The 16,856-nt window shown below is 43.7% G+C and overlaps 2 protein-coding genes and 1 long non-coding RNA gene across 9 annotated transcripts; all 3 read right to left on the bottom strand.

Moving 5' to 3' along the window:
• Nucleotides 1-1,996: 1,996 nt before the first annotated feature.
• On the bottom strand, nt 1,997-8,235 carry LOC127320961 (uncharacterized). Of its 7 annotated transcripts, none has more exons than XR_007863705.2 (10): nt 7,840-8,234; nt 7,303-7,463; nt 5,932-7,207; nt 5,533-5,677; nt 5,393-5,425; nt 4,952-5,233; nt 4,672-4,712; nt 4,189-4,276; nt 2,576-2,629; nt 1,997-2,276 (listed from the first exon to the last, which is right to left on the bottom strand). It is a non-coding gene; the product is annotated as an uncharacterized lncRNA (long non-coding RNA). The 7 variants fall into 7 exon arrangements; XR_011747070.1 differs by having other exon boundaries at nt 4,189-5,233; nt 5,932-6,273; nt 6,928-6,974; nt 7,127-7,207; nt 7,840-8,228; XR_007863704.2 differs by having other exon boundaries at nt 4,189-4,712.
• Nucleotides 8,236-8,701: 466 nt separating this feature from the next.
• LOC127320973 (uncharacterized) lies at nt 8,702-12,266 on the bottom strand. The gene is made up of 2 exons (XM_051350038.2): nt 11,745-12,266; nt 8,702-9,053 (listed from the first exon to the last, which is right to left on the bottom strand). Exons 1-2 carry the CDS (start codon nt 12,129-12,131, stop codon nt 9,021-9,023), a joined length of 420 nt encoding a protein of 139 aa, XP_051205998.1. The 5' UTR covers nt 12,132-12,266; the 3' UTR covers nt 8,702-9,020.
• A 708-nt stretch (nt 12,267-12,974) lies between these two features.
• LOC127320964 (ethylene-responsive transcription factor ERF110-like) lies at nt 12,975-13,355 on the bottom strand. Its single transcript, XM_051350028.1, has one exon. It carries the CDS (start codon nt 13,353-13,355, stop codon nt 12,975-12,977), a length of 381 nt encoding a protein of 126 aa, XP_051205988.1.
• Nucleotides 13,356-16,856: the final 3,501 nt, after the last annotated feature.

Here is a 16,856-nt window from a genome sequence, read left to right as displayed (position 1 = left end):
AGGATGTAAAAACCTATGCTTCTGCTCTTCCGTACCAGACAATGCACACATGTTTGCTTTGCATTGCATCCTTAACGATCCTTAACGAGCTGCTCGCGAGTGCTCGTAAGAACATAACGAGTCGAGCCGAACAATGATTTCAGCTCGTTATTCTTAACAAGCTTAACGATTCGAGTCTTAACGATCACGAGCTTAATGAGCCGAGTCTTAACGATCCGAGCAGCTCGTTAGTCCACCCCTATTGTCCATGGGTCGTTTCCATGGACGAACATCGAGACCCATATCCTACCCATTCAGGTCGGATGCCCATGGGCAGACGTACCCATTGGGTCGAAATGCTAGCTTGAATCGAGTTACTGTCCCTCCAATCTCAAAAAAAAAGAGAGGTTACCGTCCCTCCCAGTTGACAGCCCCTGAAACGTCTAAGGTTGGTGATTGCCCCAAATCATAACTGACAAAGGGTTTGATGTTCCAAAGGCTCGAATTACAGCGTTGTGGGGATATCTCTCCATGTGTTCCCAGCTGCCTGACACACTTGTCTCACCGAGGAGGATAACTGAATGCGAGGGTATAACATCCATCCCAGGCTGACATTTGGTGCAATAATCTTGCATCACTTGAGGAACTGGAAATTCAGTATTGTCGAGAGCTAGTTTTTTTTTTTTTTTTTGCGAAACACAGTACAATCAAAGACGTTCGTACATACACGCACACACGCACATCCTACCCCTATGAGCACCTCCAAGAGATTGTGTTGAAGAACTGATCTGGCAGATCTTGAGATTGACGAAGTCACCAGGCGCCTCGCTGTCGACGGGAACGTCGCCTCCCACTGAAAAATATTCCATCTTTATGTTATACCAAAGTATCAAATCTGAGATTTAAACTCTGGTGGGCTGGGGGTGTCACTGTCCTCCTAACCATCCAACCATAGGTTTGTTCTCGAGCAATGCTACACTTACGGCAGTTTAGTTACGGAAAATGCTTACGGGCTGACGTGGTTATTGGTTAAGAGGGATGGGTCCTGATTTGCTGAAAACCAACCGCATCCCAGTACTTAACCAACCACATCAGGGCGTTACGGGCTGACGTGGTTAAGAGGGATGGGTCCTGATTTGCTGAAAACCAACCGCATCTCAGTACTTAACCAACCACATCAGGGCCCGTTCTCTCCGTAAGTGCATTCCGTAGGCTCAGCCCGTAGATGTAGGATTATTGGTTGGTTCTCCATCTAGAGCTAGTTTTAATCGGTGGAGCAAAGACAGTTGCAAGAATTAAGGTGCAGGTCGAGGAGAGGCCAGCACACACAGTACGTGTTCTTACATGGTTAGTTTCATCGTGTGAATTCTTAACTCCCCTCTGACCATTTCAACTAGATCTTGACGCGCGCCTTGGCGCGCGACCCCGGTATTTCACACTGATTATCGTTTTGTAGTACAATTGACAATAAGCTAAAAAAGCGCTATGATAGCATTTATACAAATGAATGATAAACCGATTTTTAGAAATCCTAATATTATTATTGATTAGCTGGTTAATGTGAATACCAAGCAGTACAAATGCATGAATTTAAATAGAAACAATCAAAACGTAGCAAACAAAAGCACTAAGTACATATAGAGTAAACACGGAAATAGGGTACACATATCACTAACCATGTGACAATTCATAAATGTGAATCAAACAAAATTTCCTTACTGTTATCATTCTGGTAGGATGTACATGAGGCTGATAAGTATAATTCCCGTTACAAAATATAGGAGTGGAAAAGGAGGATTTGAAGACTCGTCAACACATCATTTAGCAGACATTACTAAAAGCAGTATAGCAGATAAGCAAATCATGTCATTGAGTACTATCTAAATTCCCTTTGGTCTACATGATGTAGAACAACAGGTAGATTTGGAAAGAATCAACGTGAATGCACGACGAAAACATGAAACTATCTTCGATATTAAGAATATGACCATATGAGCGACAAATTACCAGCCCCATCTGCGGCATAGAAATGCAATGCTTCTATTATGTACCTTTCACTGTCATTGTATACGGATAAAAGGGATACAATTTCTTTGTTTTCATCAAAACTTTCACCCAAAGAAAGGGTCTACAAAACAAATATAATTTCTCTATTTTCTCGAGACACCTCCAATCAGTGCAAAAGCACATTCTATTTTTTACCTGGTGCATCGTAGCTAAAACATCTAATGCTCATAGCATCAGCCTGTTCCAGCTTGCATTTTTTCTGCCATTGGAGTTTTCGAGAAAAATTGCTTCTGCACATAATTATCTACATAAATTCTTCATCAAGCATATAGAGTACAATTATCTGCAGCTTAACTAAAATTATCAGTATGGAAACATGCGCCAAATCCATCTGTAAGCAATATGAAATTCAGGAAGTACTATAAACGTGAGCTAGAAAAATTAGTGCATGCGCTGAGTAAAATGGAGATGTGAACTAAAAGGATTAACAAAGTAATCACTTGTGCTATTTGATAGATTGGCACTGCAGATATTCATATGAAGCCATTTATACGACATGGTCAGCAAAGAAATAAAATTAGAAGCTTACCTTGAAAAGACATGTGTGGTACTGTGTACTGCAAAGAGCGGAAAATATATCCATCTGCAGTAGAATTTTTTTTGGTTAAGGAATTAATTATTTATACATCTAAAAATATTATGTGGTCCAACACAACTGATGACACTGCAAAAAAAATAAAAAGGTTCATGGTAAAGCAAATTTAATCCTGACACAATTACTTGCTATTTCAGCAATTTTTTGTGTGCGGCTAATTTAATGTAGAAAAAGCATGATCTAATTTTTCTTACAAAGGTATTTACTGATAATACTGCATATCAGTATGTAGCATTGAGAATTGAATAGGTAAGAGAGGCAAAGCACACCTATTATAATACGGAGTAGAAGAAAATGTCTCATGTGTTAAAATGGAAGTGCATGTGCACCTGGTCAAAGCAAGATTGTCGTGGCAACCAAACTCAAAATTGAAATGCATTGTCTTTTGTATGTGACAGCTAATATATTTTGTTAGTGAAAATTACATAGAACACACTCACGGTTTCAGTTTAAGTAAAGATCATGCGGAGTAACCCAAAGAGGGGAGAACCCTTATTTACTCACAAGAAAAATGTAGCAAAATACTAACAAACTCTGCTGCAAAAGTTGGAGAATACAACAGTTCCTTTGTGTGATACAAAAAGTACTTGCTTCATATGGACTAAATATGACCTAATAAAAAAATGAAAATTTATGTGTAAAAATCTAAATGACAAACTGATAGTATAAGAACAGAGAAAGAAAGGATGATGTATCAAATTTAAATATACATTCTGTTGCTTCACAGAATCTACAAGCACAAGTAGACTCCTACAACCTGTAAGTAGCTGTAAACACGCTTCACTCAAGTTTGCTCCAGCCCTCAGCATGCAAAGGCATGTTCCATCGGATGATCATGTACGTATATGTTAGTGGAGTTGTTTCTTGATATTTCATTTCTCTGAACTGCTAGCATTTCGTTTCTCTGAAAACGTTGTACATGTACTCAGTCACCAAAGAACCGTCCCTCAAGACACTGAACTCCTAACATCTCGTTTCTCTGAATACATTGTACATGTACATGGTACATGTACTCGGTCACCAGAGAACCTTCGCTCAAGACTCTAAACTCCTAACAGCTTGTTTCTCTGAAAACTATGTACATGATCGAATTACATGTACTCGGACAACAGAGAACCTTCCCTCAAGACTCACAAGCTTGACCATCTACTCGGTTAATTTGCTCTAATGTCTATCTAGAATATAAACTACAAACATCACTCCCTAAAAATAGTTTATGTTTCAACTTACAATACTTCTCTTATCAACAGTTCCAACATGTTTCGTAGTTCAGTTTCATTTTAGGTTGCTTTTCTGCAGGTTGCCAAATAAATAGTTGGCACGAGTGAACTACTGAAATTGCCTTGGTACAGGTACACCAGAAAACAGGACAATCTAAGACCTTTTGTAGACAGATTTAATTTTAGAAGATCGACATCTAGTATATGCTCATTCCCTAGCATTTATCTTATCAACAGTTCCAACACTGAGCTAAGACGCCGCTCAGGCCCTTCACTCCGCAGGAAATTAACCAACGCAGAACCAAACAACACTGAAGATATCCTCACCTTGCTGCTGGTGAAGAGGAGCTCCTCAACCGCTCATTCCTCCAGTGAAGGAGTGAGTTTTCTATGCAACACAGGTATAGCACTCTCTCTGGACAAAATAAGATAAGCATCCATTTGTTTAGATATGATAGCAAACAACTGAAAATCTTTAAAAAACGCATGTACAAAGTAAGAATGTATGTTCTTTGGTTTCGAATCGAATACCAAATCCATCAAAAGGATTCTTGTAGGATATAGTATATGCAATCTGAAATGATAATATGGTCATAACATTTCTACCTGTTGGTAATATATCTCCAAGAACAGAGCCAAATGAGATAAACTACATTCAAAATATAGCTGTAAATTGTGTTTAATATCATTGTTACTAAATCGACACCCATTAATGGAAGAAAACTCGTTGAATCATGGCATAAATTATTACACTGTTTGGTTATTTTAAACACATTTCCAGAAACATACATGCACTGATTTCATCCTTACCTTGAGCATGAGATCCACGGCGCCCTGGCCTTGATCAGGGACTCCACACCATGAAGGTAATGCAAAAACTACGAATTAGGTTTTGCAGAAAATGCCCAAAAAGGATGAAGAAAAATCCAGGAACATGGGAGGACAGCAAGAGTATTTTTTTTCTTTAAACAAAGAGAAAGATCCCTACTTTGCAATGCGGATCATACACGAAAAAGTTCTAACCGTTCCATTTAGAACATCAAGATTAGGCCCTAATATTCTGTAGAATTTATCTTCTTCCAGAACACACCTGAACCAAGAGAGCAGAGAGAAATGAAAAACCTGGACCAATAGATTAGGGCCTAATCTCCTGTAGAACCTTATCTATGTCGTTGATCCGGTCTGTTACCCCATAAGAGAGACCAATGCCCCAGCTGTCGAAACTCAAGAAAAATACTCAATCTAATAATTCGGTGTATTCACCATAGTTAAAATAATCAGATGCATCCTATACTTATCTGGGGATAATCTACTCGCAGACATCCAGTGAGCCCTGCTCTTAATCAGCACAATGAACACCTGGGAGTAGCTTCTGCCAATAAAACAAAATTGAATATATTTAAGTTAAAAGCAAGAAGGATAATGGCATAAGAAGTAGAAAAGACTTCTACATGCTGAACAGATGCAAGGACCAGACTATCATCCCGAATACGGGAAATTGTAAAGATTCAAGAGAGAATATGCCACATACCCTTCGTGTCATTGGCCTGATTCAACATAGCACCTGGTAGAAACAATGGGAAATGTCAAAAAAATCATCACTACTATTTCACAGGTTGAGATAAATCATATCAAAGCAAATATCAGTTTCACCAAGGGATTGGATATCACCTCTAGACTTGAGAACCTGAGCACTCTTTCTCCTTTCTGCCTCTACTTGCATATCCATAGCTTTGTTCAACCCGGTAGGGGATATATCACTGATCCTTGTAACAGAACTCAGACGAAAATCTATTTCCGCCTAATTTATAGAGATCTGCCATGCCAAGAAATATCAGAACATAAGATGACAAGCACAAATGCAATCCACTACCGACGACTCTCAAAGAACATCAGCAAGAATAAGTTCCTAGAAATGAACTACTGGCATGAATGAACTACAAATTCAGCTACAGAACCACGTTATCAAAATAACATGAAGAAACAACTCATTACTACTGCAGTTCTTGCACATATATGCATGCATTAGGTGTTGGTACTCTACCTACAGCAACTGAAATGAAGAGATACCTGACCCGACAAATAGCCGTACTTCGCCAGAAAGAGCTGAGACGCCATAGTTGAACTGCAGCTGCTCCTATGCCACAGGTCCATGTCACCCAGTCACTTTGGCGGCCCCTCCCTGCTGCCCGGTCGTTACCGCAGCTCCTCCCTGATGTCAGCTGGCCGACGCTGATCCTCTGCGACCAGCAGGATTGCCATCCCGACTGCTGCTCCGCGAGGGACGTCGACAGATCCAATGCCGCGAACTTCCAGACATGGCCCCTCATCATGCAATGTAAGCAAATAACTCCGGTGCCATATGCACATGGCATGCTGTGATCGTTCTTCTCATCCGTGGGCGCCATCAAGCTAAATGTGGTTATTTAAGATATGAATATATTAGCGAACATATATAGAAACCAATTCAGAACAAGGTTCTAAATAATTATACTTATGTTTAGTTAGATTGAAAGAATACATTGTTCAGTACACGATGCATAAAACATGACTCTAGGTGGAGCAAATATCAGCCTCCATCAAGGTTGTTCAAGCGCTTTACATTTCCATCCCGATATCAATGGTAAGAACCTGCACACCGTGGTTGTGGCCGGAGAGAGATAGTTCAAGAACAAACCTATGAAGCTCAGATAACTAAAGGGCCGGAGAGAGATATTTCAAGAACAAACCGATGGAGACTTTAGCTATTATGAAACCTGAGAGTCCCTCTGTTCTAAAATAGATGACACTCTAGAAAGCATGCGATAAAACTTCTCTATCTTTGAAAACACTTTTAAAGACTATATTTAGGTTAGGTAGATGGTGATGGTATCATTATATATTTTTTAATCTATTACTTACATAGTCATATAGAAAGGTAAGAATTGCATACTGGAGATCGTGCAAAGTAAGAAAAACTTCATCTACTACCAGTACCACACATCATATCGAACATAAGAATAATTTGGCCAACAAATTCTTGAAGTTGAGATACCTAACTATCAAAGTTTATTAAAACTGTCCAACCTTATAGTCCACTATCTTGCATGATAAAATATTCCACTTCATCATCACTGATAAAAATAATTAGAAAAGCCATTAGAATATACAAAAAGGCTTCATTTCTTGAAGTTCTAGAACATGTGATTAATATAAACTAAGAAATCCATGTTGAAACTCATGTAAATCATCAAGAGGAATGCATCTGAGAGAACACGCAAGTTACAAATCCAAGTTGAGGTGTTAGCATTTCTTCCCGGAGCGATCTTTGCCTTTATGAATTTACACAAATGGCTTATGCACACACCTGCAACCTCACAATGGATGAGAAAAAAAGTTGTGGAATTAGGAAGAGATATTCAAGGGAGAGGGGAGCCAAGGCAAGGAAGAATCAAATACTACCGGTGGTGCGACGAAGGCGAATACATCATCCCGACGCGCTGTAGAGAAACCTGGGGCGGAGAATCCATGGCTGCAGCGTGACTTCATACCTTTCTCGACTACTTCATCCCGACATCTTTCCTCCGGACAGTTACCTATCGAGGAACCTACGGACCAGATACCTATAGCATGGTGAAATACAATTTAATCTACCATGGAATAGCATGAAAAACTACATGAAAAATTACGAACAAAAGCATGGTAAAAAACTGTTTTTGCAAAAACAGACCAACAACTTGTTTTCATCGCTGCAGCTAAACCGCTGGACCAAATAGAGTGAATGACCACTTAAAACGATCGCAGGAGTGAGTCCTACAAAAAACTCCAACTAAGCTTCCTCTAATTTTGCCAACTGGGAACTCTAAACTGACGATCTTTGAACCTGTATCTCCAGAAACGGGGATGCAGAAATGTTTCTCTTGCTTTTCCCCTGCCATAAGAACCTAAGAACCACTATTTACAGAACCTAAGAGGATCATGGAAGGTAGGGAAACTCACCCTTGGATCTGGATCAAGAGGGATCTGAAAGGAAGGTGGGGATTTTCTCTTCTTCCTTCGCATCCTCTTTCTCCTCTTCTTATCACCTCTTCTTCTTCCTCCAATTGAAACTATTCTTGCAGTGGGGAAGGATGAGCTAGTCCATGGCAGGGAATAAAGGGAGAGTGGCTATCAGGTGCTTCTCCACGTTGATCTCCACCTTCTCAACCATGCTGCCCTACTTCCCTTCACCTCCCCCCGCTCCATCATGGAGAAAACCAACAAATGGAGTGAGTCTTGAGGAGATTGGGGGATTGGGAGAGAGAGGAACGTGGGGATTGGGGGAGAGAAAGGGACGAGGTGGACGGGATTGGGGGAGGGTGGAGAGGCGGCTAGGGTTTCACTGCGGGAGCTGCCACGTTTTATACTGCAAGGTGAAAAAAATAGATGGCCATGATTCTTTGAAGACAAGATCCAATGGACAAGAATCTGAAATCGTTGTGAGACCCCCATGGGGGGGCATCTATTATACCTTTAGATTCTTTGAAGACAAGATCCAATGGACAAGAATCTGAAATCGTTGTGAGACCCCCATGGGGGGGCATCTATTATACCTTTAGATACAGCTCAACTATTTGCTAAGAACATACACACCGAGTTATTGGGGCCTGGGAAGAGATCTAGAAATTTGGTTAGCGAAGAAACCACAGCATGTTTATATGGACTCAAAATCTGCAGCCGTTGCTTGCACATACAGGGTAACAGGGAAGGGTCCATGTTGACACTGATGCTGTGAACATGATGACAGTTTTACAGATTTCGGAGCAATGAGCAAGGCTGAGGTCAGACAAAGTTGAGGCCAAATTCTCTGGCCATCGAGGGGTGAGCAGCGAACACCACTACAAGAGTAGCGAGCAAGCTTATTCTGAATGAAGTGGTTCTAAGCTAGCCGTACAGTAAAAGGGTTACAATGGTATATCTCATTGCAAATCAACAATCTAAACGAGTCACCAAATGGCCCCTGTCAACATTGGCATGTTCCGCGAAATGACAAGAAAAAAGGGACATCCCCTGAACCTGAACTAGCCAATGAACAACTTGAAGACAACTACCCAAATGTGGGGAGTTCTCTTCCGGTACATTTATGTGAGTACAGTTCTGCTAGTTAACCACACAGGATCGAAAGAGCTCTGCCTTGATCACTAAGCCTGGGGCTTCTCCTCTGCTTTCTTTGGCTGCAAAGAAAAGCAGATAGCAAGATTTTTATTAAGAGTTCAGAAAAGTAACAAAAACTGGTATGAAAGTATACTGAATAAAAGTCCTCAAGTCCAGAGAGTTAAACGAAACTGCTATCGAACCTATACTAGCAGAGATTCAACATTTTACTAGCCATTTCTCTTCATGTACTCAATTTTTGTAAAGCGGGCAGCCAATTTTGCTGCTCATCTGGGCGCAAAAGAGGGTTCTCGCTCTAAGACTAGCTTTGTCTGGGTTGTTACTACACCCTCTATAACGTGCTGTTTACATCATAAGAGTGATGGTCCATCCACCTGGGGATTGTACCAAATCTACGATTTGCAATCTTCCGGTGAGATAGAGATGGAATTCCTTACCACCTACTTAACTATGTGCAGCAACCCCCCGATCTACCATGAATGGTGTTGATAGGCCGAGGAATACCCTAGTTCAATAAAGTAACTAGTTTTGTAAATATTTGTGATGAATTATTCTTAATCCATAGTAAATCCACCATACAGAAAATCGTTTATGACAATAATGGGAACCGTCTTATATATAAAGAAAGTAAATGCACCATGCATGTCTATGTAAACAAAACTAAAACTTAACACATGTACTTTGAAACCCATAACTTCTGGGAGCAACATGGCTACACACGAGTTAGCTATCTTAAGAATACTAGACAAACACAACGGAAATGAAAGATACATAGTTCTCTAAATTTCAGTTATGAATGAATCCCTAGTACGCCGCTGACCTACTATGCATTGAGAGAAACAAATATGTAATGACCAAAGATAATATGACAATGGGCACAAAAGCAACCAAAGATAATATGTAATGACCAATTACACGAAAAAAAGATGTAAATACTGAAGACATATATATAATTTGTTTTTAGGAAAAATATTGAAGATAAGAGCACGAATGACATCTGCAGAAAAGCAGATCCCGTGCTACTAGGAAGCATCAAGTTCTCACGAGCAGAAGGAAATATTGGGCCATACACAACATGTAGAAGTACGTATGCACTGTATACAGGTAGGTAACAGTACAAAGTGTGTAGTTAGAAAATAAATGATGTCCAGATGTCCAGGAAGTATTGGATATGGATGCAAGTGGGATTCCACTTCTAAGTCAGTTAGCTGACTTGTGGATTTGAAGATGACTTATAAGTGGGACATTAGTGGGATCAAACTTGACACCAGGAATTGGAGTGCGCAATGTGCAGGTGATTATTTTGAGTACTTCAGTGGAAAAATGGTGCTCAAGAGAAACGTGTGGCTGCCTCTGGTTCGGTTTTATATGTCAGGTAACAGTACAAACTGGCAGATTAGAGAAACATATATTATCCAGATGTCCATGGGCTATTGGAGTATGCAATGTGCATCTGATTACTTTGGTGTTCAGTGGAGAACTTCTGCACAGGAGAAACTTATGAAATTTTGACCCGATTATTAGTTAACTTCTTTCTCTAAAGATAAGCATAGCCACACAACTATATCTTACCTATTACACAGTCTTCTTTTACTAATGTCAGGTTTTAATGTAATTAAAAAATTAACTTACAATAAAAATGTTAAGTTGTGACACTTGATACCATGTATCAATCTAGAACATGTAAAATTCAAAAATGTTCTGTCATTGGCTCAACTTCTGCTGATTGAAAATCCTTCAGAAACTAAACTTTATCTGCAGCAGGAACACAAAGTACTCTTTGTTATCTAAATTTTAAAAATTGTTCATAAAAAGTTACAAAGATATTCAGAAGGTTGGCTCAGGAGGCTTCTAAAATGGTAACTCAACATGCTTGTTTAATTTATCTATTTACAGGATGGGCAGTATGAGCCAATGCAGTCTGCTCGAACAAAATAGCTAAGGGCTAGGGATGATACGCTAAGCATTTAATTCTTATCAACCCAGGCACAAGTTTCTGTTAGAGTACAAAATTATTTAAATATGAGAGTATAAACAAATCATGGAAGGGAAAACAACGGACTAGAAATTAAACCGACGTTTTTTTTAATTCCAACCATACGAATTGCCTATCAAAGTGAATGTTCCACGAACCAAGCATGATAAATGCATACTGGAGGCTTGCAGTAGTGTTCCTAATTCACCCTTATCCAACTGGATTATAAATGTCAAAAGCACTAGTGATCCTAACTCTCTTTTATAGAACTGAATTAAATGCCAAACAATAATGTATCAAATTGTACATAGCCAATACACCTAGATGTTTAATAAGGTTTGAAGAAAGGAAAGAAGTTAGAAGAGGTACATCAGATCGACGGTAGCAACATAATCGATGTCAAACATAGAGAAATATTCATGAGATGATATATGTGGAACATAGTAGACATGGACAGGCATTTTCATTTCAGGAAAGCAGAACACAGATAATGCTACATTGTTATTAATCTACAGAAAATAAATACAAAAATGAAATTCTGTCTTGCTTCAATCTACATGTGGATAATGAGCATAATATGTTTGATGAAGGGAGCAGAAGTTCCATAGCCACCCAATACACGCATATACAAGACGAATGAGCGGTAACGTACACTAGTATCCGCGTTCTAATGTTTGGACAAAGGATTTCAGTGATTAGACGGTAGGATGCACGCTAGCACGGATGGTGTTGGACGGAAAGAGTAGCGAACAAAAGAAAGCAGGAGAAGACGCACCTTGATCCCGGGGAACGACATTCCGAGCTCCTCCTCAGGGATGACGACGGGCCACTTCTCCCCGGCCTCACGGAAGAGCTGCTCGGTCTCGAGGAGGCGGCCTCGGGAGAGGATCTGGTCGCGCATGCCCTGCGCGGTGGCGCCGTCAGCGGCGACGAAGGCCTCCTCGGAGCCGTTGACGTAGGTGACGAGGACGCGCGGGGGCGGCTGGGCCTTGGGGTCCTCGGATTCCGGCGGAGTGGGCAGGCGGCGCAGCTCGACGGAGCAGGCTGGGTTGGAGTCCTTGGCCTTGCGGCCGTTGCACTGCGCGAGGAGCTCCACCGCCGCCGCCTTGCGCGGGTCCAGCGGGTTGTACTCCACCACCACCTTGGACAGGAACTTGAGCATCTCTGCTCCGATTATCCTCGCTCGGCGGTGGCACGCGACGGCGGGGGACGAAGCGGTGGAGAGGAGGCGGCGCCGAACCCTTCTTCCTGCGGGGCAGATCAGGAGAAGCTCATCCTTTTTGGTTGTGGTGAAGTGGGCTTGCAGGCACACCTCACATAACCTGCAAGGCCCACACAGCCTGCTAATATTCTAAAAAAAAAAACAGCCTGCTAATAAAAAGGTAAGAGGGATATTTGACGTTTTACCGCGAGCCCCAAAACCCTTTAGCTGTCTGGGGTTAGAGCATCTCCAACCGTCGGTGAAAAAATCGGCGCGCTATACGTAGGTTTGAGTGCGCTGTAAACACATAGTGCGCAGCGGTGATTTGTGCTCCGTCGGAAACGGCATTTTGCCGCGCGTGCTCGGGCGGAAGAAGTGCTCCTCCATCGGCGCGCCATTTTGCAGCGCGCAGCGCGGCCCGAACGCCTTGTGCGGCCGTTCTCGATTCAAAATAAATCAAAAAATTCAAATAAAACACGAAATTTTAATTGAAAATAAGAAATATATTAAAAGTTCAACGATACATCGTGATATTTTATTGTAAACTAGGCTAATCCTACTCCGATTCCGAGTCATAGTTCGACGAGTAGCTGCTCGGAGTAGTCTCTGACACCGGCGTCGAAGTCCACTCGAAGGAGGAGGAGGAGGAGAGGATGATGGTGGACGGTCCTGCGCCGTTTTTCTTCTCCTCCTCCTTCCTCGTCGCCTTCGCGGCCCTTGCCGCCTTCCTCGCCGTGGACTCCGCCCGGCGCTTGTCACGGCTCGCCTTTTCTTCGCCTTCGCCGCCGTCTTCTCCTCCTCCTTCTACGTGTAGAAGGCCTCCGTGGCGGCGACGTCTCCGGGGAATTGGCGCGCCCACTCGAGGCGTAGGGCCTCGTCGCGCTCGGCGATGAGGAGGCGCTGCTCGAGCTCCCGTTGGCGGCGCTGCTGCTTGCGCGTGATGACCGGCGGCGGCACAAGCTGCTCTACCTGCTCCCGCGTCCATACATCGTGGAAGTTCATAGCCCGGCGGGAGCGTCCGAGGCGCCAGGCGACGGCGTCGTACGCCCGCGCCGCCTCGTGCGCGGTGTCAAAAGTTCCGAGGCGGATCCGCTCGTCGCCGGAGCGGATCTCAGCGTCGAAGCGGCCGCTCGGTCGCGCCCGAACGCCATGGTAGCCGGAGGCGGGGCGGCTGCGCGGAGGCATCTCGACGGAGGCGCGAAGGCGGAGCATCGGCTGGAGGGAGAGCGGTGGGGAGAGAGAGAGAGAGGCGGAGTGGCGCGTGGAAAGTTCAGACGGTTGGCCGCGTTCGTGCGTGTCGCGTTTATAGCGTGCGGCGACGCACGCGGCAACTTTCCCGTGCGGAATAGCGCAAACGCGCGGGCGCGGCAAATTTTTTAGCGTGCACGCCTTTTTCCCGCTTCCGCTGGAGCTCCACGCGGGCGCCCGCGCGCGCCAAACAGACAATTTTTTTAGCGCGCCTGTTGGAGATGCTCTTACGAGCCCATCTTTATTATGCAGGCAACATTATGAGAGGGTGCCGGAAGCAACATGGAGACGCATCGCGAGTGGTGGGCCCATGACATGGGCATTACCCTTCGGGTAACCGACATTGCCCTATCATGTATTGATTAGTTGGAGGCCCATGAAGACACACCTGGAGGCAAGATGGGCCACCTGGGCGGCGCACCAGAGGAATCCTTGACGGGCAAGACAAGGAAGCGGCCGAACAAGGAGAGATTAGATCTAAAACTGTTGTAAACCTAGTCGTACTTGGTTAGACCTCTTGAGACCTGGCCTCCTATATAAAGGCCAGGAGAGGGGCTGCCGAGGGGGAGAACCAATCGTAGCAACCTTAGCCACCAGAAAATCTAGAGCTAGGTCGCCGCAATACTTAGCCTTTCGACGAGATCTCAGCCGAACTATTCGGCACCCCATTGTAACCCATTATCATCATAATCAAGAACAGACAGGCAGGACGTAAGGGTTTTACCTCATCGAGGGCCCCGAACCTGGGTAAATCACTCTCCCCGCTTGTCTGTGAACCGATGTCTCGTGTCAGCTTGCAGGATTCCGCTAACCCTAAGCCCCAAACAGAGGGCATTGCCGAGGAGTACCCTCGACAATTGGCGCCGTCTGTGGGAAAAGACGAAGGGATTCGAACCATGGGGAGGAAGGACGAACAATACCTCACCTTCGGCAGGTCGAGCAAGGATACCACGATGCATTATCAATCAAGGGACGCACCCGCTCGCCGTATCTATCGGCTACAGAGCAGCTCGAGGCACCATGTTACCTCCACTCTTACATCGATCCGAAGGTGTTATCACCAGATTTTGGCCAAATCAGGAGGTGGGCCGTAAGGGAGATGGGCTTGGAAGATTACACGTGGAAGATCTCTGAAGCGGCCTTGCACGAAGAATTTGGGCTAGATTGCCCGTGTATCTTTAATTATGGTAGATTGTATCTTAGATTAAAAGTTAGAGTTTGTATCGTGCACGGTGGGGATTATTCCCACGTTAGAAAGTCCCCTGGACTATAAATATGTATCTAGGGTTTATGGAATAAACAACAACCAACGTTCAACCAACCAAATCAATCTCGGCGCATCGCCAACTCCTTCGTCTCGAGGGTTTCTACCGGTAAGCAACATGCTGCCTAGATCGCATCTTGCGATCTAGGCAGCACAAGCTCCACGTTGTTCATGCGTTGCTCGTACTGAAGCCTTTTTGATGGCGAGCAACGTAGTTATCATAGATGTGTTAGGGTTAGCATAGTTCTTCGCGTAACATGCTATCGTAGTGCAACCCTTGCATATCTAGCCGCCCTTACACCTATCTTAGGTGTAGGGGCGGCACCCCGCTTGATCATTATTTAGTAGACCTGATCCGTTACGGTTGCTCCTTGTTCATCAAGGATTAGTTTAATATCTGCAATAGTTAGGCCTTACAAAGGGCTGGAGGATCCAGCGGCACGTAGGGTGTCGTTCGCTAGTCCTAGACAGGATGTTCCGGGGATCAACCTCGTGTTGGTTTTTAGGCCTTGTCTAGGATCGGCTTACGATCACCGTGCGTGGCCGCGAGGCCCAATCCTGAGTAGGATGATCCGATTATGCGGTGAAAACCCTAAATCGTCGTAGATCTCATTAGCTTTATCTTGATCAAGCAGGACCACCATATATTCGTGCACCCCGTACGAATCATGGGTGGATCGGCTCCTTGAGCCGATTCACAGGATAACCTGAGAGCCGATCGAGGCTCGTATTTAATGTTTACGTGTATGCCATGCAGGAAACTAAGCGAGGCATCTCCATCACCTTCCCCGACTGTATAGGTCGGTGTGGCACGCCTGCATCAGCATCGGACGTGTGTACCAGAAGGCTTTGCGGGCCGTCGCTCGGAGGGACCTCGGCCAGCCGCAGCCCTAGGTTGTTCCCGGCTCTACTGTGTTGCCCGTCGCTGCCCGCCAGTGGGTTTTGGCAGCAACACATTCTGGCACGCCCGGTGGGACAAGCTTCTACATCAACCACATCGCTGAAGGAGATATGCCCTAGAGGCAATAATAAAGTGGTTATTATTTATATCTTTATGTTTATGATAAATGTTTATATATCATGCTAGAATTGTATTAACCGAAACATTAGTACATGTGTGATATGTAGACAAACAAGAAGTCCCTAGTATGCCTCTTAAACTAGCTTGTTGATTAATGGATGATTAGTTTCATAATCATGAACATTGGATGTTATTAATAACAAGGTTATGTCATTGTGTGAATGATGTAATGGACACACCCAATTAAGCGTAGCATAAGATCTCGTCATTAAGTTATTTGCTATAAGCTTTCGATACATAGTTACCTAGTCCTTATGACCATGAGATCATGTAAATCACTTATACCGGAAAGGTACTTTGATTACACCAAACACCACTGCGTAAATGGGTGGCTATAAAGGTGGGGTTAAGTATCCGGAAAGTATGAGTTGAGGCATATGGATCAACAGTGGGATTTGTCCATCCCGATGACGGATAGATATACTCTGGGCCCTCTCGGTGGAATGTCGTCTAATGTCTTGCAAGCATATGAATGAGTTCATAAGAGACCACATACCACGGTACGAGTAAAGAGTACTTGTCAGGAGACGAGGTTGAACAAGGTATAGAGTGATACCGAAGATCAAACCTCGGACAAGTAAAATATCGCGAGACAAAGGGAATTGGTAATATATGTGTATGGTTCATTCGATCACTAAAGTCATCGTTGAATATGTGGGAGCCATTATGGATCTCCAGATCCCGCTATTGGTTATTGGTCGGAGTGAGTACTCAACCATGTCCGCATAGTTCTCGAACCGTAGGGTGACACACTTAAAGTTGGATGTTGAAATGGTAGTTCTTGAATTATGGAATGAAGTTCGAATATTTGTTCGGAGTCCCGGATGAGATCCCGGACATCACGAGGAGTTCCGGAATGGTCCGGAGAATAAGATTCATATATAGGATGTCATTTTATGTGAAATAAAATGTCGCGGAAGGTTCTATGGAAGGTTCTAGAAGGTTCTAGAAAAGTCCGAAGAAACCACCAAGGAAGGTGGAGTCCACAAGGGACTCCACCTCCATGGCCGGCCAGCCCTAGTGGGGGTGGAGTCCCAAGTGGACTCCACCATAGGGGGCCGGCCACCCCCCCACATGGGAGGTGGGAATCCCA

The sequence above is a fragment of the Lolium perenne genome, chromosome 6 (genome assembly GCF_019359855.2).
Source record: "Lolium perenne isolate Kyuss_39 chromosome 6, Kyuss_2.0, whole genome shotgun sequence".
Classification (NCBI taxonomy): domain Eukaryota; kingdom Viridiplantae; phylum Streptophyta; class Magnoliopsida; order Poales; family Poaceae; genus Lolium; species Lolium perenne.
Note: the sequence above shows the minus strand (reverse complement) of the source record. Positions and strands in the feature narration are given on the sequence as shown.